The following is a 24,105-nucleotide window of genomic DNA, read 5'->3' on the forward strand; positions in this document are numbered from 1 at the left end:
ACACACACCTCTGCTGTCCTCTGCCACATCAGACCAGACCAGGTTCCAGACTCCGGACTCCAGGTTCCAGGTTCCAGGTTCCAGGTTCTAGTTTCTAGTCTTCGGGTTCCAGAGCAGCATGTCGGGCATCGCCGCCACCCTGCAGCACCTCCGGGAGAAGGGTCAGGGCGTCGGGACCAACAGCCAGGCGGTGAAGTACCTGAACCAGGACTACGAGAGCCTGCGGAGGAACTGCTTCCAGTGCGGCCAGCTGTTCCAGGACGAGACTTTCCCCCCGCTGCCGGCCTCTCTGGGCTTCAAGGAGCTGGGAGCAAACTCCTACAAGACCCGGGGGGTGTCCTGGAAGAGACCCACGGTGAGACACACACACACACACACACACACACACACACACAGATCCATCATGATGAGAACTCTTCATGATAATTCATAATATTTCACTACGAAACTAAAACTCTTTAACTTTATCCCTGAAATGTCCTTAATTTCTCATCACATAAACATTAATTATCCATTAGAAATAACAGCTTTAATAAAGTAAGGTTAGTATCATGGGTTTATAAGGGATTTATTCATGGGTTGGTTCACAGAGACTCTAGAAATTAAGGGCTTTTTCATGTCTTTTGTGCAGGTTTACAGGTTATTAATTTGTTATTAATAGAAAGTTCTTGCCTCCCTGAATTTTACATTAAATTAGAAAGTAAGCAGTCAAGATTAAGGGGAGTTTAAGAAGGTTTTGATGGAGTCTCATTAATAACCCCCTTCATTAATTTTAAGGAGATTTTGCTTGAATTATGGGGTGACTTCATGTAAATTAATGACAATGTAAGGTTATTTTAAGGGATTACTGGTTCGTAGAGTGTTCTGTTCCATCAGCGCACCGCCATATCTCGGTAGGAAAATAACAGATTGTAATCAATTAACAGGTGATTATAATCAGATGACAGCCACAGCCAATCAGCTGTGTGTGTGGTGAAGCAGCGTATTGGTAGGAAATGCAGGTGACGTCATGTGAATAGTGACTGTGAAGAAAAGAGAGACAACTATTAGAAATATTAAAAACTTACTTTACTAAAACTTTAGCAGACGACTTGGTTAGTGGCCGTGACACCAGATTGCATTAATAAAAACTGGACATTTAATGCTCCATTACTTATCGGCAAAAGTCCATACATCGCACAACAAGACTAAAGATAATTTGTAAATCGATATTATCTTCTAGTAAATTCGGCATGATATGATCCACCCAGCAGGTCACCTTTATAAAAAGCTCCAGGCTGCTCGCTGAGGGTTTGGTGGCGGCAGAGTGAGTTAAATCTGACTGAAGTGAAGCAGCTCGGTGTGCTGGATGCTGCCGCACTGAAGAGCTGCGCATAATGTTTTGAAAAATGTGGAAGTTATGTTTTACCGGTCATGTATTTTTACCGATAAGCGAGGAAGCTTTAAACTGCCATATTTTTAAATGGAGTTCGGTGTGCGCTGGATTCGGAAACACATTCCACCTGCTCAGCCTGTGCACCGATGTGTGAAACTGTCACTGTAAATGTTAATATATACATATCACAGCATCAATCAGCAGAACAATCTGCATCTGAAGAAAACCTGATTCCAGATCAGACTTCAGCTGGTGAAGTGTGAAGAGTCTGGTTTATATCAGATGTGGAAAACCACTCCCAGGGTTCCAGGAAGTAACTCGGCATCACGTGTGTCTTTTGAAGCTTCTGCAGTTCAGTTTAGTTCCTGCCTGATGGAATCTGATCAGGTGTGAAGCTTCTTCACAAACTTACATTATCATGATTAGTTTTCATTATTAATCTTTATTTTTAATCAGGTAAGGTTTGCACCCCGCCCCGCCCTGCTGCACCTGTTCACATTCACACTGGGAGCTGTGGCTGTACTGGGCAGCTCCAGTAGAAACCAGTAGAGACTGTGTTGTACTGATCAGCTCCAGTAGAAACCAGTAGAGACTGTGTTGAACTGGTCAGCTCCCAGTAGAAACCAGTAGAGACTGTGTTGAACTGGTCAGCTCCCAGTAGAAACCAGTAGAGACTGTGTTGAACTGGTCAGCTCCAGTAGAAACCAGTAGAGACTGTGTTGAACTGATCAGCTCCAGTAGAAACCAGTAGAGACTGTGTTGAACTGGTCAGCTCCAGTAGAAACCAGTAGAGACTGTGTTGAACTGGTCAGCTCCAGTAGAAACCAGTAGAGACTGTGTTGAACTGGTCAGCTCCAGTAGAAACCAGTAGAGACTGTGTTGAACTGGTCAGCTCCCAGTGTGAATGTGTGCAGCAGGCGGAGCAGGAAAACAGTAAATCGACCTGGAGAGAAAAAGATAAAACAAAATGCAAATGTCTTGATTTAGATACTAGAGCCTGAGCAGAGGGTTTAATCCACCAGCCACCTTCAAGATAATGAGAGTAATAAATGACGCTGTTGTTCTTCCTGTGTTGGTGATGTAGGAGTTGACCTCTAACCCCGAGTTCATCGTCGCTGAAGCCACCAGGACCGACATCTGCCAGGGGGCGCTGGGTAAGGACGTACGGGGGGTTGACCCTGCCAGCCGCACGCTTTAAAGCTGCACTAGACAAGATCTTTATCTCAAAATCCAGACGTCTGATCAACCTAAACCTCAAAGTGCTGCAGCAGAGCGTCTCGTCTCGCATCAGATGCATCATCAGTCTGTTCAGGGCAAAATCTAAATCCTCTGTCTGCCTGAAATTGTCTTTTCAATGAAGTTGGGGCATTTTGGGCGTAAACAACTTCCTGTGGGCGTGTCTTGTGGGCGGGGCCAGCGGTCAGCCGGTCGTGGCTGCCAAGGTGAGGCGGGCGGCCGCAGAGCAGGAAGTCACAAAACCAGTCAGTGATCCAGATGACCGGTCTCACCAGCTGGTTATCACCTGGCTCCGTCAACCAGGATTTACCTATCAGCTATGAAAGAGGCGGGGCTTGTAACAAATGGCCAATCACATGCAACAGAGCCACAGCAGCTTTTTAACATGAGATAAGATGAAACTGTTGATCCCTGCAGGGAAATTTGGTCGCTGAAGCGGCAAAAGTGATAAGATTCAGCGAGGAAAAGGAAGTATCATATAAACACACAACTAGAATACAAGAAGACGCAATAAAAATGGTAGAAAATCATAAAATATAAAACAATAAAAATAATTCCCTATAAATAATTGTGGGATTATGTAAACATGCTGCTGACAATTTCAACACAATAAGTAGAAAATTAGTAGTAAAAGTGTGGAAAAGAAATGGAGAACCTTTGTGTTCTTCTCTCAAGAACAAACTGTTCTAATGAATAAATATGAGCAAAACAAAAACATTAGAACAGTGAAAAGTGAGCTGCTGGAGAGGCTGACTGGAGGAAGATGTGTAAGTTCTTCTCACTGCCTGTCATTAAGACTCAGTGTTGGTTCTCAGTGACCCAGTATGTCACATGGAGGCTGTGAAGAGACTTGGCCTCATGTTGCTCAGACTGAGATGAATATCAGTTTACTGCATTAATCACTGAGGGAATCCTATGAAAGAGTTTCAGCTGTTAATATGCAACAGGTCTAAACTTCATTCACTGCTGATGACTCTGGTCTAATGTGAGCGACCCGCTGCCTCTTCCACAGCCAGAGTGAGCCGACAGCCTGGAAACACCATACACTTTTATATGTGACGTGTAGTGATGACATCATCATGTACCAGGATGCATAAATAAAAATCCAACCGATAAAAGATCAGAGAATTTTGAACAGTCCCGCCCCTCTCATCAAATTAAACTGCCTTTCTCTCCCTGACTGATCTCCCATTGGTTTACACTTTTGAACTAGAGAGCGCAGACCTCCGCCAAGGTTCGTGCTATTATCGCTTGTTCGTGAGTCGGATCCGGATCCGCTCCAAAATGTAATGGGTTCTTCTTTGGCCCATGCTACACCCTTCCACCAAGTTTCATGAAAATCGGGCCAGTAGTTTTCCCGTAATCCTGCTGACAGACAAACAGACAAAGGCACCGAAAACATAACCTCCTTGGCGGAGGTAATGATCTCTCCCTGCGTTAAGCCCCGCCCCAACTTCCTGTTTCAACAGGAAATAAGGAGTCGAAGTTGACGTCATTTCCTTCAACCCTCTGGTCCCTCTGTCAGCGTGTGGAGGTTCCTTCATACCAGCAAAATAAAAAGGAAGCATCAACACATCTTACTTGGCTTCATTTCACAAAAATCCATTCAGTATTATTTACATGAACGACAAAATGAGTTACTGAACTACATTACCCAGCATGCTTTTAGCTAGCTGAAATGTTCCATCTCCTGTAAAGGGAACAAGCTACAGTAGCTAGCTAGCTAGCTGCAGCTTCACAGCTCCAGAGACAGAATGTGTTCAGATCCTCATGAGGCTGAACTCAGACTTCAGTGGATCCAGACCTGCTGAGACAGTCTGCTGCTGCTGGAGGATCAGCTGCTTCAGTCTGTTAATAGTCTAATAGTCTAATAACAGAAACGTTATTATATTATGCTGTGTAGAGAGAGAGATCTCAACTCCATCCGTTGCTTTGTTTAGCTGCAGAAGACAGACTACAGTCAATGGAAATGAGCGTTAGCCACTTAGCCGCTAGTCAACCACAGGAAGGCTTCGGCCTGCAGCTCCACTTCAGCTCCCTGTACATCACATTAAGGAAGGAAGATGCTCTCTAAATGTGAAAAAAAAAAAAAACTGTGGCGTTGAGGCTGCGCTCTCTGATCAGCTCTGTCCCCGCAGCTCGTCAGCTCACCTGTGTCATGAACAGGTTTGTCTCGGTACCCGCCGGTCAGACCGGCGGAACCGGTTTCCCCGCTCTCCTCCCTGAAACACGACAACAAAGCACACAGCTGAGAACCTAGACAGAGAGTCTGGAAACAGATCAGAGGAAGGTACACACATCCAAAACTGATCTGTTTTCTTAGGAAGACAAAAAATAAATAGAGGAAGTGTCCGGAGTGGCTGCATCTACTTCCTGTTGTTCCATATAGTCTTAATATAAAATAATATAGTCCTTATAAGTCCATTTGATCTGGTAGTTTTTATAACGGAGAGAAAAGATGAAGCAGAAATCACCAGAAGTTTATTTGGAAGCCAAATCTAAAAAAAAAATCCTGCAGCATCATGCAGCATCAGGACCAAAGTTCCTTCTGACTGTTTGATGACTGACGACTAATAATTAATCACACTGACCAAATAATATTATCTGTCAGTCATCAGTCAGCAGGTTGGAAGAGTCGAGGATTGGTAAATCCAACTAAACTCACTTTACCCCTTGACTTTTTTATTTGTTGAATAGAGTTTACCAACTTTTTAGGCTGACCCAGTTTTTATATGGTATAAATCTACAGTATACAGCATAATAAGTCAAACTGATGTAAGTTATATGAAGATGGGGTCTAAAGTAATGCTTCTCTGAAAATATAATTGACTCTTGTTCATATTAGAGGCTGTTTGCCTCCTTTATTTCCCACATCTCTGATGAGGACTCTTGCTGTAGCTCTGTCTGACCGGCTGTGCGTTGGACAGCAGCATGCACAGTGTTTTACACAAACATCTGAGAATGGAAAATTCCACTGTGGTAAATGGGTGTGTGTGGCAGGGGAGACACTCAGTGGGTGTGTGGGAGTAAGCAGACTGTAGAGACCGAGTGTCAACTCTTGCAGCTTATGCGATTTACGGGTGTCAACTTGTCAACTAAAACACATTGTTGGATGCAGTAAACACACCAACAGCCAGAGAGAAGACAGATGGGTGGATCCTACAGAGGCTTTACAGCTGAATCACCAACCTGCTGCAGCAGCTGAGTCTCATGATGGAGGAACATTAGAACTGTGTGTTAGTTAATAAAGTGTAAATCTGTAGAACTGTGTGTTAGTTAATAAAGTGTAAATCTGTAGAACTGTGTGTTAGTTAATAAAGTGTAAATCTGTAGAACTGTGTGTTAGTTAATAAAGTGTAAATCTGTAGAACTGTGTGTTAGTTAATAAAGTGTAAATCTGTATCAAGCAGCTAGAAGCAGAGAGCAGCTGAGTCAGCTTGTTGTGGTGTGGCTGTAGATCCATTCAGTAACGTTCTCAGTAAAAGTGAATAGTGTGATAAGGTGGATTTGGTTACTGTGACACAGTAAACTGTCTTGTCTTTAGCCCTAGTCTCTACTCCAAAACACTCTGAGTTGTAGCTTGAGATCTTCAGTTTGGATCGGTCTCTTCCTACAGCAGAATTTAATTTGGACAAACAGGGAGAATCTACAGCGGCTCAGTTAGTGGAGATGAGGCGCTCTGCTCTGCTGCCGCATCACTTCCTGTTTACACTGACATGCAAATCACTTAGTAGACAAGGCAGGTTGAGGGAAAGTGGGTTCACCAAAAAAGTAAATGACAACATTTCATCACTAAATAACTTCTGGAATGAACTGAACATCACAGATGAGATCTGACAGTGAAGAGGATCTGAGGACGTTTCCTTTGAGCTAGACTAAACTGCTCTCTGAAGCTCCTGAAGCTGACTGGCAGCAGTTCAGTGGACAGTGAAGCTGCTTGCTGTGTGCAGGTGACTGCTGGCTGCTGGCTGCCATCGCCTCTCTGACCCTGAACAAGGAGGTTCTGGCCCGGGTCGTTCCTCACGGACAGAGCTTCAAGGACGGAGAGTACGCCGGCATCTTCCACTTCCAGGTACAAATACTGCAGACCGAACTGCTCACCCACAGGTCTGCAGTACACTAAGGGGTCTAACATACTCTGCGTAAGCAACGCATGCAACAACGCAGAGGGCAACGCAAGGGACGTTTCTCACATCTTTGCGTAGCAAAATGCGTCGGCCAAAAGTTTGTAACGCGATGCAAACATCTGCTGCAATATAATCAGAAATGTGCGATCTATGCGTACGCAGCTTGCGTAGGCGGAGTACTCATGTTAGCGTATGCGTCCCATGTGTGGAGTACTTAGCCTAGTACTACAGACAGTACTAACTACTTATCTAGAGGTCTGCAGAACTATTACTACTGCTACTAGTACTACTGTTACTACTACTATTACTACTGCAGCTACTACTACTACTGGGTCTAAGGCCCGTTACAGACTCCATGCAAGGCACGCATACGCCGAACTTGCACAACGTGTTTAAATTGCTACCATACAGGAATGTGTACTTCTATACATTCTCCATTGCCGGCAAAAGAAAAAGTTGAAAAGAAAATGGTACTGCCAGATCAGCCATCGCCACACAGTTTACACAGGCAATGACTTCTTCATTGGTAGTTGTTCATTTGACAGTAATTTTCATTCAGCTTCCCTACCTGAAATGTGTGACATTGCAGCAGATGTTAGCATCGTGTTATACATTTTGGAAGACACATTTTGCTATGCAAGAACGCAAGAAATGGCCTTTGCGTTGCCCTTTGCGTTGTTGCATGCGTTGTAACGAGTCTGTAACGGGCTAAATGCAATTATGAAGGCATTCTGAGTTCTGTTATTTATTACAGTCTGCTGTTTCACATCCAATCAGATCACTTTGCAGTCAAGGAGTTTGCTCCATTTTGTTGATTTCTAATCGGATTAAGTGGCGCCACCTTGTGGCATTACTCGGTTACTGCAGACAGTCCTGCTTGAAGCTGTAAATTACTTTAGCTTCGTGTGAAATGATGAATGTTTTTGGTAATAAGCAGGATAACGTTGGGTCTAGATTGTCTAACGTTGGGTCTAGATGGGTCTCGCTGTACTTTACTCCTTACTAACCCAGTCAGCTGCTGTCGCTCCTGCTGACGTCGACTCTTCCATCTCCTCTCTCTTCCAGTTCTGGCAGTTCGGGGAGTGGGTGGACGTCGTCATCGACGACCGGCTGCCGGTCAAAGATGGAGAGCTGATGTTCGTCCACTCAGCGGAGGGCAGGGAGTTCTGGAGCGCTCTGCTGGAGAAGGCCTACGCCAAGTAAGACCGCCTCCGCCATCTTGATTTGAACTGTTCAAAGAGTGAGTGCAGTCTACGGAGCCCCTAAAGTCCCAAAAGGTGATTTTTTTTTTATCTTGTGCGCACAAGTTAATTATCTTGTGGGAACAAGTTATTATCTTGTGCGCACAAGATAATTAACTTGTGCGCACAAGATAAAAAAATATCACTTTTCGGGACTTTAGGGGCTCCGTAGCAGTCCTCTGCACTCACTCTGTAGGAAGAGACAGTAGGGGAGGGATGGATGGATAGATATTTTTAACCTCTATTCATTCAGGGAAGGTTTCCTGAGCTGCACTCTGCTTCACATTCATACAGTTCAACACACTGGATTTAGACACAAGCAGTCTCATAACAGCTGTAACCTCTTATGTCCTAATTTCATAGATAGATAGATTTGACATTTTAGGCATTTAGCTGATGCTCTTATCCACAGCCGTGTCAAAGTTTAATTGAAATTTTTGGCTGCAACTAGCCACAGACAGACCGGCCTAAAGCTTGTGGTGGCATCTGATCCCAGACAAGCCTGTGGTTTCAGAAACACAAGCCATATCCATTCACTAAGCGCTCCTCCTCCTTATTCTTCAGCACAATGCTAGATCAAATATTTGAGCTGCCTTGCTGTCAGTGAAACCAGATCAGTCTTTATTCTCCCTGCATTCAGCTCCAGCAGGCTGACAAAACCGCTTTTAGATCACATCATTACATTATCTGTAACATCTGATTGGGGTATAATTATTACAAATTAATCTAAATCATGCTATCAGATCGCTGGTTGTTTATAAGCCACCTCTCTCGTGCTTCCTAGTTGTCTTCACATTCAGGTTTTGTCCCGACACGCCACATAGCTGCTCTCTGCATTCTTAACATTTATTTATACAAGGAAGGAGGAGCTCCACCCTGCTTCACATTCATACACTTCAATACATTCATACACAAGTCTTCTACTGGTGGAGACAGCAGCTGTTACAGTTCAGTGCCTTGCTCAAGGGCTCCTCAGTAGGAGCTGCTTTCAGCTGGTCTGGCTGTTTGGACCAGCAACCTTCTTTCTCCTTTCTTTCCCTCACCCACTTCTGTAACCATTAGGTAATCTTTAATTACTAATGAGTCTAGTTATTCATAGTATTCCCATGATGTCACATTTCCTACCAATATGGTGCTTTACCATATTCACAGCTCATTGGCTGTGTTTGTCATTTGATTATAATCACCTGTTAATTTATTACTATCACCTGTTATTTTCCTACCAAGATGGCTGTGTACTATAGAACAGATTACTATAAATAAATGCATATAAAGCAGAGCAGGGTTGACACTTGCTCCCTTCTAGATTTCCCTCCAGACGACAGATCTTTAGCTCATCAGTGAACCAAAACTAAAGATCCAGTTATTTCCGTCAGCCTGTCAGTGTCAGTGGTGTTGACTCTGGTACTTGGCCGTCACAGAGCTGTACTGTTGCCTGCAGGGTGAACGGCTGCTACGAGGCTCTGTCCGGAGGAAGCACCACCGAGGGCTTCGAGGATTTCACCGGAGGGATCGCCGAAGTCCATGAGCTCAGCCGGCCCGGGCCGCACCTCTTCCACATCATCCAGAAGGCCCTGAACCGAGGCTCGCTGATGGGCTGCTCCATCGATGTGAGGCTCACTGGACTTTGGTAGAACATGGGTGGAACATGGGTGGAACATGGGTAATATAAGGGTACAACAAGGGTACTATAAGGGTACAACAAGGGTACTATAAGGGTACAACGGGGTACTATAAGGGTACAACATGGGTACTATAGAGGTACAACATGGGTACTATAAGGGTACAACGGGGTACTATAAGGGTACAACATGGGTACTATAGGGGTACAACATGGGTACTATAGGGGTACAACATGGGTACTATAAGGATACAACATGGGTACTATAACAGTACAAGAGGGGTACTAGAAGGGTACAACGGGGTACTATGAGGGTACAACACGGGTACTATAAGGGTACAACGGGGTACTATAAGGGTACAACATGGGTACTATAAGGGTACAATGGGGTACTATAAGGGTACAATGGGGTACAACGGGGTACTATAAGGGTACAACATGGGTACTATAAGGGTACAATGGGGTACTATAAGGGTACAATGGGGTACAACGGGGTACTATAAGGGTACAACGGGGTACTATAAGGGTACAACATGGATCCAGCGTGGGTACTAGTAAAGTAGAGGAGCAGAGGAGTAAATCAGAAACTTCTGAATCTCTTTAGATCACAAGCTCGTCCGACTCGGAGGCCGTCACTCGTCAGAAGCTGGTGAAAGGCCACGCCTACTCTGTGACAGGTGCAGCGCAGGTGAGAATACCGGCTTCCTATTGGTGCGTTTGAAGGGATGCTCGTCATCCAATCAGAGGGAAGCGATTATACTGTACGTCTGTCTCTGATTGGCTGCAGGTGGAGTACCGCGGCGGCATGGAGAAGCTGATCAGGATCAGAAACCCCTGGGGTCAGGTGGAGTGGACCGGCCCCTGGAGTGACGGGTAGGGAACCCCGACAGCACATCGCACTCAGCTGCTGACAGGAGAAAAGTTTCTTTCTCTGGTGGAAGTTTTCCCTCTACTTTGATTTCCTCCAGTAAAAGGACGGCAGGAACATCGGACGTCGAGCTGTTTGATGTTTGGTCGTTCACAGGAGAGGAAACTGACTGATCTGATTTTAGAATAATAAGTACATTTGTAGTATTACTTTTGAAATGAGAATTCAGTAGGCCTCATTTTTGAGTAATGAGCCCAACACGGATCACAATGGCCTCCATAGAGGTTACATGCAGCTGCAATGGAGGATTTTGACAGGATAAGGATAAAAAATCACTATGCAACTATTTTAACAAATATACTAGGACTGCTTTTTGAATTGTTTTATGACATTTCCTTGTGACAAAGCCCAAAGCACATGCTGATCAAATATGAACGATCACGTGAATGAATACACATCAGCATGACACCTGAAACCTTTAGGCCATTTTCTAAAACACCAAGTCTTTCCATCGAGTTTCTGTCACCTTGTTTCGTTGTGCAGCCCCGCCCTGGGAGGCGCCTCAGCAGGGTGGAGCTTTTATGCAATTTTACCGTTAATCTCCAGCCAAACGAGTGATGACAACATGTATGTATAACCGGCTGTCTGCAGCCGCGGCTGAAAAAACCTGCCTGCCTGACAGAGAGAATACACTGCTTTAAACTGTTGAACTTCTGGATCTTGCTGAGTTGTGTCCTGATAGGTTCTAACCTCTTCCCCATTATATTCAGACAGGTATCAAGTCAAACTGCTTTAAGAAGCAAATGTTGGCCTTCTAGACGTGTTTGGAGATAAATAATGTTTCCTCTGTTGTTCGCAGGTCAAACAAGCTTCTTATTCCAGACACATTACTTAAAAGAAACTCATACTAAAGTACACTTCCATTTACAATTGAGGCTTTTATCTGACTCTCTCCATTGTCAAACATGTATCTGACTCTCCAGAGAGAGCTCAACAGTAGAATCAGCTTCAATTTCTCAATTTCTCACCAACATTACAAGCAACAAACAGAACACCCTGACAATATATGGGACAAATACTCCTGTCACTACAATGATCATGATGATGGAGAAGTGCTGGGGAAAGGAGCCAGGGAGGTTAAAGTCGAAAGGGGATTTTCATTGTAAGTAGAGGAAGAAGACGGGGGAAGGAAGATGGAGACGGACGGAGGATATTTAATTGAATAAAGTGCTGGGGAAAGAAATAAGAGCCAGGGAGAAAGAGTTAGAGGAGGATGTGATCCAGGACCCAGTGAGGTGGAAACACTGACGTGAAGTTAATAAATTCCCTGTGGGAGAGCGCTGTTCCAAAGACTCTATGAAACAGCATCTTTACTTCCTTGATTTGACGTATTTCCTGTTGAAACAGGATGTGGGGGCGGGGCTTAACGCAGGGAGGGATCATTCAGAAGTGTAAACCAATGGGAGATCAGTCAGGGAGAGAAAGGCAGTTTGATTGGATGGGAGGGGCAGAGGGGCGGGACTGCTCAAAAGTCTGTGAGGATTTTATTGGTTGGAGTTTTTATTTCCGCCTCCTGGTGCAGTATGATGTCATCATTAAAGATACTCTGTTTTCCAGGAAGTAAAGGAATGGGAGTTAATCTCATGGAGACTTTAAAGTAACTTGTGTGTTTTCTGCTGTCAGGGCGACGCAGTGGCGTCAGATCAGTGACGACGACCGGGAGCGGCTCAGCCATCGCTCGGAGGACGGAGAGTTCTGGTAAAACGCACCCTTTTCCAACCAGCCAATCACGTTGCGGCTGCCGTAGCTCAGGTCGGTAAACCGAACCCCCGGCTTTTCTTGCAGGATGTCTTTCTCCGACTTCCTGCGGCATTACTCCCGGCTGGAGATCTGCAACCTGACGCCCGACGCTCTGACCGACGACTCCTTCAAGAAGTGGGCGCTGTCCAAGTTTGACGGCACCTGGAGGAGAGGCTCCACCGCCGGAGGCTGCAGGAACTTTCCCAGTAAGAGCCGCTGGGACCAGGTCCTGGGACCAGGTCCTGGGACCAGGTCCTGGGACCAGGTCCTGGGACCAGGTCCTGGGACCAGGTCCTGGGACCAGGTCCTGGGACCAGGTCCTGGTCCCACCTGCTGTCCTTCATCACAAACAGCCGCTCCACTTTTCAAACATCTTTAATAATGTACTAGGGATATTCCTTGCCAGTCACATAGATACATATGAGAAAATAGAGGTATGAATCTCCCAAAGAAAAACCACAGCACTCCGTCTGCAGGTACAAAAACGTAAAAACAGCGAATAATAACGCGTATCGACCAAGAACTCAAAGTGCTAAACTTTGACTCAAAGACCAGGTCTTGGTCTGAAGTCCTGAAGACGGCACATATCGCCTTCTTCAGGATAAAATATCATGTCATTTCAGTGACTTATAATCTACTAAACAGGTTTTCTAAATGTGTCCTAAAGTGTTGGATGTCATTGATTTGGAACATCTGTTTAGTAGATTATAAGCGACTGAGATGATGTGATATTTTATCCTGAAGAAGGCAATATGTGCCGACACGTTGATTCATAATATAAAATAAAACTATTGCATCAGAGTGTGCGGCTTCCCCCTTCTTCCAATTTTTAAAGAATTTCAAAGAAATGAACCCAAACTCTGAAACAGATTTCATGTTGTGGACACGAATAAAGTTTTGTTCCTCCACCATGAAAAGGATCGTGTGGCAACAGCAGGAACTGAATCTTTTTGGAGCGTGTTGCCTTGTAACGCTGCCGAGGATCAATAATTAGAACCGTGATTTCTGCAGATATTTGAACCATGACGTCACTTGAAGTGGACGTTGTGGATATTGTCTGCTTGGTCTGCCGGTTAACCGGATGTGTGGAACAACCACGGAAGCTCTTAGTCCACCTTCAGGTCTGTCAGTAAGCGGACTCTGCAGAGAGTCTGACCCGGCTCTGTGTTGCAGACACGTTCTGGACCAATCCTCAGTTTGTGATCAAGCTGGAGGAGGAGGACGACGACCCGGAGGACGGCGAGGCGGGCTGCAGCTTCGTGGTCGGGCTGATCCAGAAGAACCGCAGACGCATGAGGAAGATGGGAGAGGACATGAACACCGTCGGCTTCGCCATCTACGAGGTCGGCAGGTTGATTCATTCTGCCTTAGCTGGTATTTCTGCATCTGATTAGTCGCTCTGGACGGACAGCATGTAGAGACTGTTGTGCTGTCAGTGTTATCATGATCTTTTTGTTTATACTGAGCAACAAGGTCAGATGGTGCAGCTAGATTGATTGATTGATTGATTGATTGATTGATTGGGTATAAAAAGGTACAAACAGCAGTACAACCCAGAGGAAAACGCATAAAAACAATTTAAACAGTAACTAAACCCCAAACCCAAATCTGTGGTGAAGCCTGACACCTACTGGTGAAAAGTAGGGTACTGAATTGGCCATCTGCTATTGGCTGGTCTTTGTACCTGACTTTTCACCATTAGGTGTCAGGCTTCACCACAGATTTGAGTTTGGGGTTCAGTTACTCTTTAAACTCTTGTTTCTAACGTGTTCCTCGATGGTTAACAACACCAGAACTAAACGACACACAAAAAACAGACAATATAACAGTGAAAAAACAATAGAACTTTGACATTAGAGCAGCAAATTGAATCCATAACCTCTAACGAAGTAAATTCCTAAAAAAGTATTTTGCATTTTGTACACAATCCACACTGCACATAGTAAGCGCCAATAAAAAATCTGACAGGACGGTTCACTTTACCCCAGAGAAAAGCCGGACCTGCAGACCGGGACAGTCTGATAGTGAATGAATGGAAAGAAAACACTGAGGTGAACCTGAACCTGTTTCTTCTCTCCTCCAGGTTCCTGACGAGGTACGAAGGCAGACATGTTGACTCCAGTCCACCAACTAGACCTGCTCACTTCCTGTTCCTGATTTGGGGGAAAAAAGAAAATTGATACCCGATATTTATTACTCAGCATTTCAAAATTACCTTTGATTATACCTAAAAAAATATACTAGAGATATGGCAAGGAATATCTCTAGTATATCTTTTAGGTACAATCAAATGTAATTTCGAAATGCTGAGTCATGTAAGATACGTATGAGGAAGTAAAGGCATGAATTCCCCCAAAAAGCACCAATCACTGTAAGAAGCCTTCATTATAATTGGCTACATAATAAAATCAGCGGCCAACGCGTATCGACCAAGAACTGTTCGTCTTCGTCTTCGTCATTCTCTTTGATTGTATCTTTTAAAATATCACTATTCTGGAATCACTATTCTATTCTTTTGAGTTTGACTTAATTTGACTAATGTCTGCAGTGTTTTTCAAACGGTTCAGATCTCACTGTGACGCTGCTCCGCTCCCTGCAGGTTTCCGGTCAGAGGAACGTCCACCTGAACCGGAACTTCTTCCTGCGCAACTCCTCGGCCGCCCGCTCCGAAACCTTCATCAACCTGCGGGAGGTGTGCAGCCGCTTCACCCTGCCGCCGGGCGAGTACCTCATCCTGCCCTCCACCTTCGAGCCGCAGAAGAACGGAGACTTCTGCGTCCGCGTCTTCTCCGAGAAGCAGGCCGACTTCCAGTAGGTTCTCCTCCGGGTTCTCTAACCCGCTGGCTCCTTTAGACCGAGAGCCACGCCCGCTCACTGGTTCCTACTCACGTCTCCGTTTTGTTTCTTCCTGCAGAGAGCTGGACGATCCGGTGGAGTCCAAAGTGGAGGAGGTGAGAGAGAGAGAGAGAGAGAGAGAGAGAGAGACAGACAGAGAGAGAGATAGACAGAGAGAGAGAGACAGAGAGAGAGACAGACAGAGAGAGACAGAGAGAGAGAGAGACAGAGAGAGAGACAGAGAGAGACAGACAGAAAGAGAGAGAGAGACAAGAGAGAGAGAGACAGACAGACAGAGAGAGACAGAGAGAGAGAGAGTGAACTGTATGAGCATTTTCTTACCTTTTATTTACCTTTATGTGTTATGTATTTGTCAATTTTACTCATTATTTTACTTATTATGTTATTTATACTTATTACACAGAGAGACAGAGTGTGTGTGTGTTTATCAGGTTTCATGAAACTTTGCGTTCCTCTTCCTCAGATCGAGCTGGATGAAGACGATGTGGACGATCGCTTCAGGAACCTGTTTGGTCAGCTGGCCGGACAGGTGAGGCACACACACACACACACACACACACACACACACACACCTGGATCAGCATGACTGTAGGTAAACTGAACAGGAGTGTGTGTGTTCATGTTGCAGGACAGTGAGATCTCTGCCTTCGAGCTGCAGAGGATCCTCAACAAGGTCGTCACCAAGCGTAAGCTGAACCTTTCCTCTCTGCCAAAGATTGTCTGTGTTTTAGAAGAAGAATCACTCCACAGTAAAAAAAAAAAAACAAAACGGGTCCACTTTCAAGCCTGTAAACGGACGTCTGGGGCGTCCTGCTGGCTCGTACCATGTGACGTCCTGCAATCTGATCTCTGTCACGTGCTCTCTCTCTCTCTGTCTCTCTCTCTCTCTCTCTGTGTCTCTCTCTCTCTCTGTCTCTCTCTCTCTGTCTGTGTCTCTCTCTCTCTCTCTGTGTCTCTCTCTCTGTGTCTCTCTTTCTCTGACTCTCTCTCTCTCTGTCTCTCTCTCTGTGTCTCTCTCTCTCTGTGTCTCTCTCTCTCTCTCTCTCTCTACTTTGAACTGTCTAATAAAGGCAAAAAAAAATCTTGAAAAAAAGAAAAAAAAAGTGTCTGTGATCCTCACTCTGCCTCTCCTGCAGGTTAACTTCATGCATAGATGACATAAACATACAAGAGAAAACATCAGTTGGCCATTGTTTTCTAACATGTTTAAGTCTCCATCCTCCATCCTCTTCTTCTTCTTCAATGTTAGCCGACAGTAAAGAACCAGAAGGTTCTGACGGCACAAACCTCCAGCAGCGCTGAACAATCCTACAGCCTGCTGTTACACCTGAACACATCGTTCATATCACTGCAGTCTGAAGTTAAACTGATTTATTGACATTCCGTAGGACTTTTAGTCAAGTCTGTATCTCCGTTAGTTTCATAGTTATAGCTAAAAGATAATAATCATGTAATGGCTGAAATCCCAGATGCAGATCACTAAAATCTGATCAGTTGTTGTTTGGCTCGAAGCCGATCTGTCCACCGGGTTTAATGGAAATCTGTTCATACATTTGTGAGAAATCCTGCTGACAGACAGGCAGTGAACAGAACCTCCTTAGTGGACGCAGTACTAATCAATACTGATCAATACTACTCAATTCCTAAAATGCTCTTTCTGTTTCCCTGGTGGAAGTTTTCTGACAGTCAGGAAGTGGATTTCTTCTTCAGAAACATTTTATTTAGCGGCGGTTCAGTCGCAGCTGAGACTGAGCCGGACCAGCTGATGCTTCCTGGTCGTCACTGAACTGATTCTGATTGGCCGCCCGGTGTGTTTGACAGGAACGGAGATCAAGACGAGCGGCTTCAGCCTGCACACGTGTCGCAACATGGTCAACCTGCTGGACGTATCCTTCCGCCGCAAAGTAACGGCTCTGCAGGACAAACAGCCAATGAGAAGCGTGAACTGGGGTGACATCATCGTTTGGAATGTTCAGGATGAGTTTAGTGACAGAGCAGTGAAGTCACACAGTGTGAAGCCAGCCTTAAAACACACTGACTGACTGGCCAATCAATACATTACATTAGACTAGACTAAACTAGACTAGATAATATTAGATTACATTAGACTAGACTAGTTTAGATTAGACTAAACTATATTAGATTAGACACATTAGACAAGATTAGAGTACATTTGATTAGTCTCAATTACACTAGACTAGATTAGATTTGACCAGATTAGATTAGATTAGACTACATTAGACAGCCAGAAGGTCGATTTGGCTGTTAGGGAGACTAGAACTAGATTATATTAGGCTAAATTACACTAGATTAGACTAGACTAGATTATATTAGATTAGATGAAATGTTATTGATCCCTGTAGAGAAACTTGTTGAACAATAGAGCAGATGGAGATATGAGTCCGACAGAGCTGACAGTTACAACACTGGAACAGGAAGTAGAAACATGTGAAAAGTCTGAGAACATCTGAGGCGGGTTGATCCAGATCTGCATGTCAGACTTCCTTGACAGCCTGAAGAAGGACGGCAGCGGGAAACTGGGCCTGCTGGAGTTCAAAGTGCTGTGGACCAAGATCGAGAAATACCTGGTGAGGAGAGAGGGACCAGAACCAGAGCCAGAATCAGAACCAGAGCAGAACCAGAGCCAGAACCAGAGCAGAACCAGAGCAGAACCAGAACCAGAGCAGAACCAGAACCAGAGCCAGAACCAGAACCAGAGCCAGCAGAGAGGAAACACACTGCTGCTCACTTCTCTCCATGCAGAAAGAAGAAAGGTTTATTATTCCAGATGAAGCTGCTCGACATGTTGGACTGAAACCTGTTCCTGACAGGGAGAGAAGTGTGCAGCAGTCTGTTTTCTTCTAAAACCAGATCAAACCAGATCAAACCAGATTCCTGCTCTGACTAAATGACTGTTAGCATGAAAGTAAAGCACATTCTTAGTTATTCTTAGTTATGAGTCATCTTAAGCCATTTTGTAATAGAATTCAGTTTTTTAGGACACGATCACCTGCGTTTTTGAAATACTGAAACCAGTAAAGTGTGTTAATGTGGTTTTGTCCAGATGACATCATCCAGATGACATCATCTGGACCTTGAACTGCAGCAGAAGCTGCTGCTGTTTGAAATGTGAAGTTAAATCTGAACTGCAGTTTCAGAACTGAACTGCAGACTGAATCCATGTGAATGGAGAGCAGCTGTCAGCTGACCTGGACATACTGGACCGTGTTCTTCTGTTAGCAATTTTAACGCAACAAAGAATATTGAAAAGCTTCAAAATGGTTAATTGTCAAAGTGTGAACTCTTCAAGACAAAGATGTTTTATTTATGGGAATTTTCGAAGTCTGACTGATGTAGAAAAGCAGAACGACTTTCCATCCAGACTGCTGCTGTGATGTCATTCTGTTATGTTAATTAGTGTTGTGATGTTTTATGTTAATTAGTGTGGTGATGTTTTATGTTAATTAGTGTGGTGATGTTTTATGTTAATTCGTGTTGTGATGTTTTATGTTAATTGGTGTTGTGATGTTTTATGTTAATTGGTGTGGTGATGTTTTATGTTAATTAGTGTTGTGATGTTTTATGTTAATTAGTGCTGTGAAGTGAACTCACCTGTCTGTTGTTCTGCAGAATATTTACCGTCAGAAGGACGTCGACAAGTCAGGAACCATGAGCTCCACTGAGATGAGACTGGCAGTGGAGGAGGCTGGTAAACACCACCGTCAATACATTATCAATACTTACTGTCAATACACTATCAATATATACTGTCAATACATTATCAATACTTACTGTCAATACACTATCAATACATACTGTCAATACATTATCAATACTTACTGTCAATACACTATCAATATATACTGTCAATACATTATCAATACTTACTGTCAATACACTATCAATACATACTGTCAATACACTATCAATACATACTGTCAATACATTATCAATACTTACTGTCAATACACTATCAATACACTATCATTATATACTATCAATACATACTGTCAATACATTATCAATACATACTGTCAATACACTATCAATATATACTGTCAATACATTATCAATACTTACTGTCAATACACTATCAATATATACTGTCAATACATTATCAATACTTACTGTCAATACACTATCAATACATACTGTCAATACATTATCAATACTTACTGTCAATACACTATCAATATATACTGTCAATACATTATCAATACTTACTGTCAATACACTATCAATACATATTGTCAATACACTATCAATACATACTGTCAATACATTATCAATACTTACTGTCAATACACTATCAATATATACTGTCAATACATTATCAATACTTACTGTCAATACACTATCAATACATACTGTCAATACACTATCAATACATACTGTCAATACATTATCAATACTTACTGTCAATACACTATCAATACACTATCATTATATACTATCAATACATACTGTCAATACATTATCAATACATACTGTCAATACACTATCAATATATACTGTCAATACATTATCAATACTTACTGTCAATACACTATCAATATATACTGTCAATACATTATCAATACTTACTGTCAATACACTATCAATACATACTGTCAATACACTATCAATACATACTGTCAATACATTATCAATACTTACTGTCAATACACTATCAATACACTATCATTATATACTATCAATACATACTGTCAATACATTATCAATACATACTGTCAATACACTATCAATATATACTGTCAATACATTATCAATACTTACTGTCAATACACTATCAATATATACTGTCAATACATTATCAATACTTACTGTCAATACACTATCAATACATACTGTCAATACATTATCAATACTTACTGTCAATACACTATCAATATATACTGTCAATACATTATCAATACTTACTGTCAATACACTATCAATACATACTGTCAATACACTATCAATACATACTGTCAATACATTATCAATACTTACTGTCAATACACTATCAATACACTATCATTATATACTATCAATACATACTGTCAATACATTATCAATACATACTGTCAATACACTATCAATATATACTGTCAATACATTATCAATACTTACTGTCAATACACTATCAATACACTATCATTATATACTATCAATACATACTGTCAATACATTATCAATAATTACTGTCAATACACTATCAATACTTACTGTCAATACACTATCAATACACTATCATTATATACTATCAATACATACTGTCAATACATTATCAATACATACTGTCAATACATACTGTCAATACATTATCAATACATACTGTCAATACATTATCAATATTTACTGTCAATACATTATCAATACATACTGTCAATACACTATCAATATATACTATCAATACATACTGTCAATACACTATCAATATATACTGTCAATACATTATCAATACATACTGTCAATACACTATCAATATATACTGTCAATACATTATCAATACACTATCATTATATACTATCAATACATACTGTCAATACATTATCAATATATACTGTCAATACATTATCAATACATACTGTCAATACACTATCAATATATACTGTCAATACATTATCAATACATACTGTCAATACACTATCAATATATACTGTCAATACATTATCAATACTGACTGTCAATACATTATCAATACACTATCATTATATACTATCAATACATACTGTCAATACATTATCAATACTTACTGTCAATACACTATCAATACATACTGTCAATACATTATCAATACTTACTGTCAATACACTATCAATATATACTGTCAATACACTATCAATACATACTGTCAATACATGATCAATACTTACTGTCAATACACTATCAATACACTATCATTATATACTATCAATACATACTGTCAATACATTATCAATACTTACTGTCAATACATTATCAATACACTATCATTATATACTATCAATACATACTGTCAATACATTATCAATACTTACTGTCAATACATTATCAATACACTATCATATACTATCAATACATACTGTCAATACATTATCAATAATTACTGTCAATACACTATCAATACATACTGTCAATACATTATCAATACATACTGTCAATACACTATCAATACATACTGTCAATACACTATCAATATATACTGTCAATACATACTGTCAATACATTATCAATACTTATTGTCAATACACTATCAATATATACTGTCAATACACTATCAATACATACTATCAATACAATCAATAAACTGTCAATATATTATGTCACTACTGTGAACATGACTGTATCAACAGCAGTATCATTCTGTAACAGTATCAATACCAACATGTTCAATATCTCTGATCAGCATGATGTCATCACTAACATCTGATCAGCATGATGTCATCACCAACATCTGATCAGCATGATGTCATCACTAACATCTGATCAGCATGATGTCATCACCAACATCTGATCAGCATGATGTCATCACTAACATCTGATCAGCATGATGTCATCACTAACATCTGATCAGCATGATGTCATCACTAACATCTGATCAGCATGATGTCATCACTAACATCTGATCAGCATGATGTCATCACCAACATCTGATCAGCATGATGTCATCACTAACATCTGATCAGCATGATGTCATCACCAACATCTGATCAGCATGATGTCATCACTAACATCTGATCAGCATGATGTCATCACCAACATCTGATCAGCATGATGTCATCACTAACATCTGATCAGCATGATGTCATCACTAACATCTGATCAGCATGATGTCATCACCAACATCTGATCAGCATGATGTCATCACTAACATCTGATCAGCATTATGATGACATCATGCTCAGTGTCACTGGCTGTATTACTACAGTAGATCAATACCAGCATACTGAGTATCATGATATCATGTAATATATTGATCAATATGTTCAGCTCAGTCTGTGTTCTATCAGTTGCTCAGCCTGTCCTGTGTGTCAGTTGCTCAGTGTGTCTGTCAGTTGCTCAGTCTGTGTGTCAGTTACTCAGTGTGTGTGTCAGTTGCTCAGTCTGTGTGTCAGTTGCTCAGTCTGTCTCCTGTGTGTCAGTTGCTCAGTCTGTGTGTCAGTTGCTCAGTCTGTCAGTTGCTCAGTCTGTCAGTTGCTCAGTCTGTGTCAGTTGCTCAGTGTGTCTCCTGTGTGTCAGTTGCTCAGTGTGTCTCCTGTGTGTCAGTTGCTCAGTGTGTCTCCTGTGTGTCAGTTGCTCAGTGTGTCTCCTGTGTGTCAGTTGCTCAGTGTGTCTCCTGTGTGTCAGTTGCTCAGTGTGTCTCCTGTGTGTCAGTTGCTCAGTCTGTCTCCTGTGTGTCAGTTGCTCAGTCTGTGTGTCAGTTGCTCAGTCTGTTGTGTCAGTTGCTCAGTCTGTGTGTCAGTTGCTCAGTCTGTTGTGTCAGTTGCTCAGTGTGTGTGTCAGTTGCTCAGTCTGCTCTGTGTCAGTTGCTCAGTCTGTCAGTTGCTCAGTCTGTGTCAGTTGCTCAGTGTGTCTCCTGTGTGTCAGTTGCTCAGTCTGTCTCCTGTGTGTCAGTTGCTCAGTCTGTCTCCTGTGTGTCAGTTGCTCAGTCTGTCAGTTGCTCAGTCTGTGTCAGTTGCTCAGTGTGTCTCCTGTGTGTCAGTTGCTCAGTCTGTCTCCTGTGTGTCAGTTGCTCAGTCTGTGTGTCAGTTACTCAGTGTGTGTGTCAGTTGCTCAGTCTGTGTGTCAGTTGCTCAGTCTGTCTCCTGTGTGTCAGTTGCTCAGTCTGTCAGTTGCTCAGTCTGTCAGTTGCTCAGTCTGTGTCAGTTGTTCAGTCTGTCAGTTGCTCAGTGTGCTCTGTGTTGCAGGCTTCAGTCTGAACAGTCCTCTGCAGCAGGTCCTGGTGGCTCGGTACAGCGAGCCGAATCTGACCGTCGACTTCGACAACTTTGTGGGCTGCCTGGTCCGCCTGGAGAACATGTTCAGTGAGTCTGCACTCAGCGTCACGTCACCTCAACAGACACAGACCCCACCACATGGGATCTTCTTTCCACAGTTCATTTGTTTTTGGATTTATTATTTGTTTTAATTGATTCTTGATTTAAATACAGTAATGAATCAGCAGATCTTCATGTTGCTGCTGGTTTTTTTTCCTCTGCAGAAACGTTCAAAACTCTGGACAAAGAGGAGAGTGGAACGGTGGAGCTGAACGTGTACGAGGTACGAAGCTTCACTGTGACGTGTTCATGTGTTCAGTTCACTCCTTCATAACCAGCATGCTGCTGCAGCTCAGCAGCTAGCTGACTAGCTAACCTAGCTAGCTATAGGCTAGCAAGGCTAGTTTGAACTTGAAGGTCAGCTAGCTAACTAGCTAACTCAGTATGGTAGATTGTATTGTTTCAGTTAGCAGCAGAGCGCTAGGCTTCATGATATTAGCTTCCTCCTCTTGTCTTCTTCACTGAGCTTCAGTCTGATGTTACTGAGACAGAGAAACTGTTCTTTGGCTCCGCCCACTGAGGTTTAACTCAACCAATATACAGACAGAAAAGTAAAACTGCAGTCCGCATGACAAACATTTTGTTTTTCTGTCTCCTGTCCTGCAGTGGCTGAACGTCTCTCTGCTCTGAACGTGTCTCTGCTCTGAACGTCTCTCTGCTCTGAACGCCTCGCTGCCTGGAGCCTCCGGACAGAATCTGCCGTCAGAGCGTCATCAGAACCAGAGAGATTTAGAGAGATTTAGAGAGATTTAGCAGATGTTCTGTCAGATATAACACACAGGGTGAATGGAGACGGGTCTGTAGTTGGGATCTTAATGCATTAGGAGAGAGCGATTACCCAGCAAGCACCTGGTGGACGGTCAACCTCAACATCCGGTCAACGTCCAGATGTTTGCCGGTTGGATCGCAGAGTTTCAGAAATGTTTGTACTGCGTTTAATTATTAATATAAGAAAATAAATAATACAGAACTGAAACAGTG

General features: G+C 42.7%; 1 protein-coding gene across 1 annotated transcript; it reads left to right on the plus strand.

The window, feature by feature from the left end:
- Positions 1-24,105, plus strand: capn2l (calpain 2, (m/II) large subunit, like). The gene is made up of 21 exons (XM_078282823.1): positions 1-355; positions 2,460-2,529; positions 6,562-6,683; positions 7,804-7,937; positions 9,421-9,589; positions 10,205-10,288; positions 10,388-10,473; positions 12,152-12,226; positions 12,314-12,474; positions 13,442-13,611; positions 14,352-14,363; positions 14,868-15,079; positions 15,183-15,219; positions 15,588-15,653; positions 15,753-15,810; positions 16,946-17,010; positions 17,644-17,712; positions 18,755-18,833; positions 22,996-23,112; positions 23,289-23,347; positions 23,731-24,105. The coding sequence occupies exons 1-21, from the start codon at positions 119-121 to the stop codon at positions 23,752-23,754; spliced, it is 2,106 nt and encodes a 701-aa protein (XP_078138949.1). The 5' UTR covers positions 1-118; the 3' UTR covers positions 23,755-24,105.

The sequence above is a fragment of the Centroberyx gerrardi genome, chromosome 3 (genome assembly GCF_048128805.1).
Source record: "Centroberyx gerrardi isolate f3 chromosome 3, fCenGer3.hap1.cur.20231027, whole genome shotgun sequence".
In the NCBI taxonomy this organism is placed as follows: domain Eukaryota; kingdom Metazoa; phylum Chordata; class Actinopteri; order Beryciformes; family Berycidae; genus Centroberyx; species Centroberyx gerrardi.

Coding starts and splice junctions, on each gene's coding strand:
- capn2l (XM_078282823.1), top strand. CDS start 119: ATGTCGGGCATCGCCGCCACCCTGCAGCACCTCCGGGAGAAGGGTCAG. Junction 17,011..17,643: donor ACATGGTCAACCTGCTGGAC/GTATCCTTCCGC, acceptor GACAGCCTGAAG/AAGGACGGCAGCGGGAAACT. Junction 23,348..23,730: donor TGGAGCTGAACGTGTACGAG/GTACGAAGCTTC, acceptor CCTGTCCTGCAG/TGGCTGAACGTCTCTCTGCT.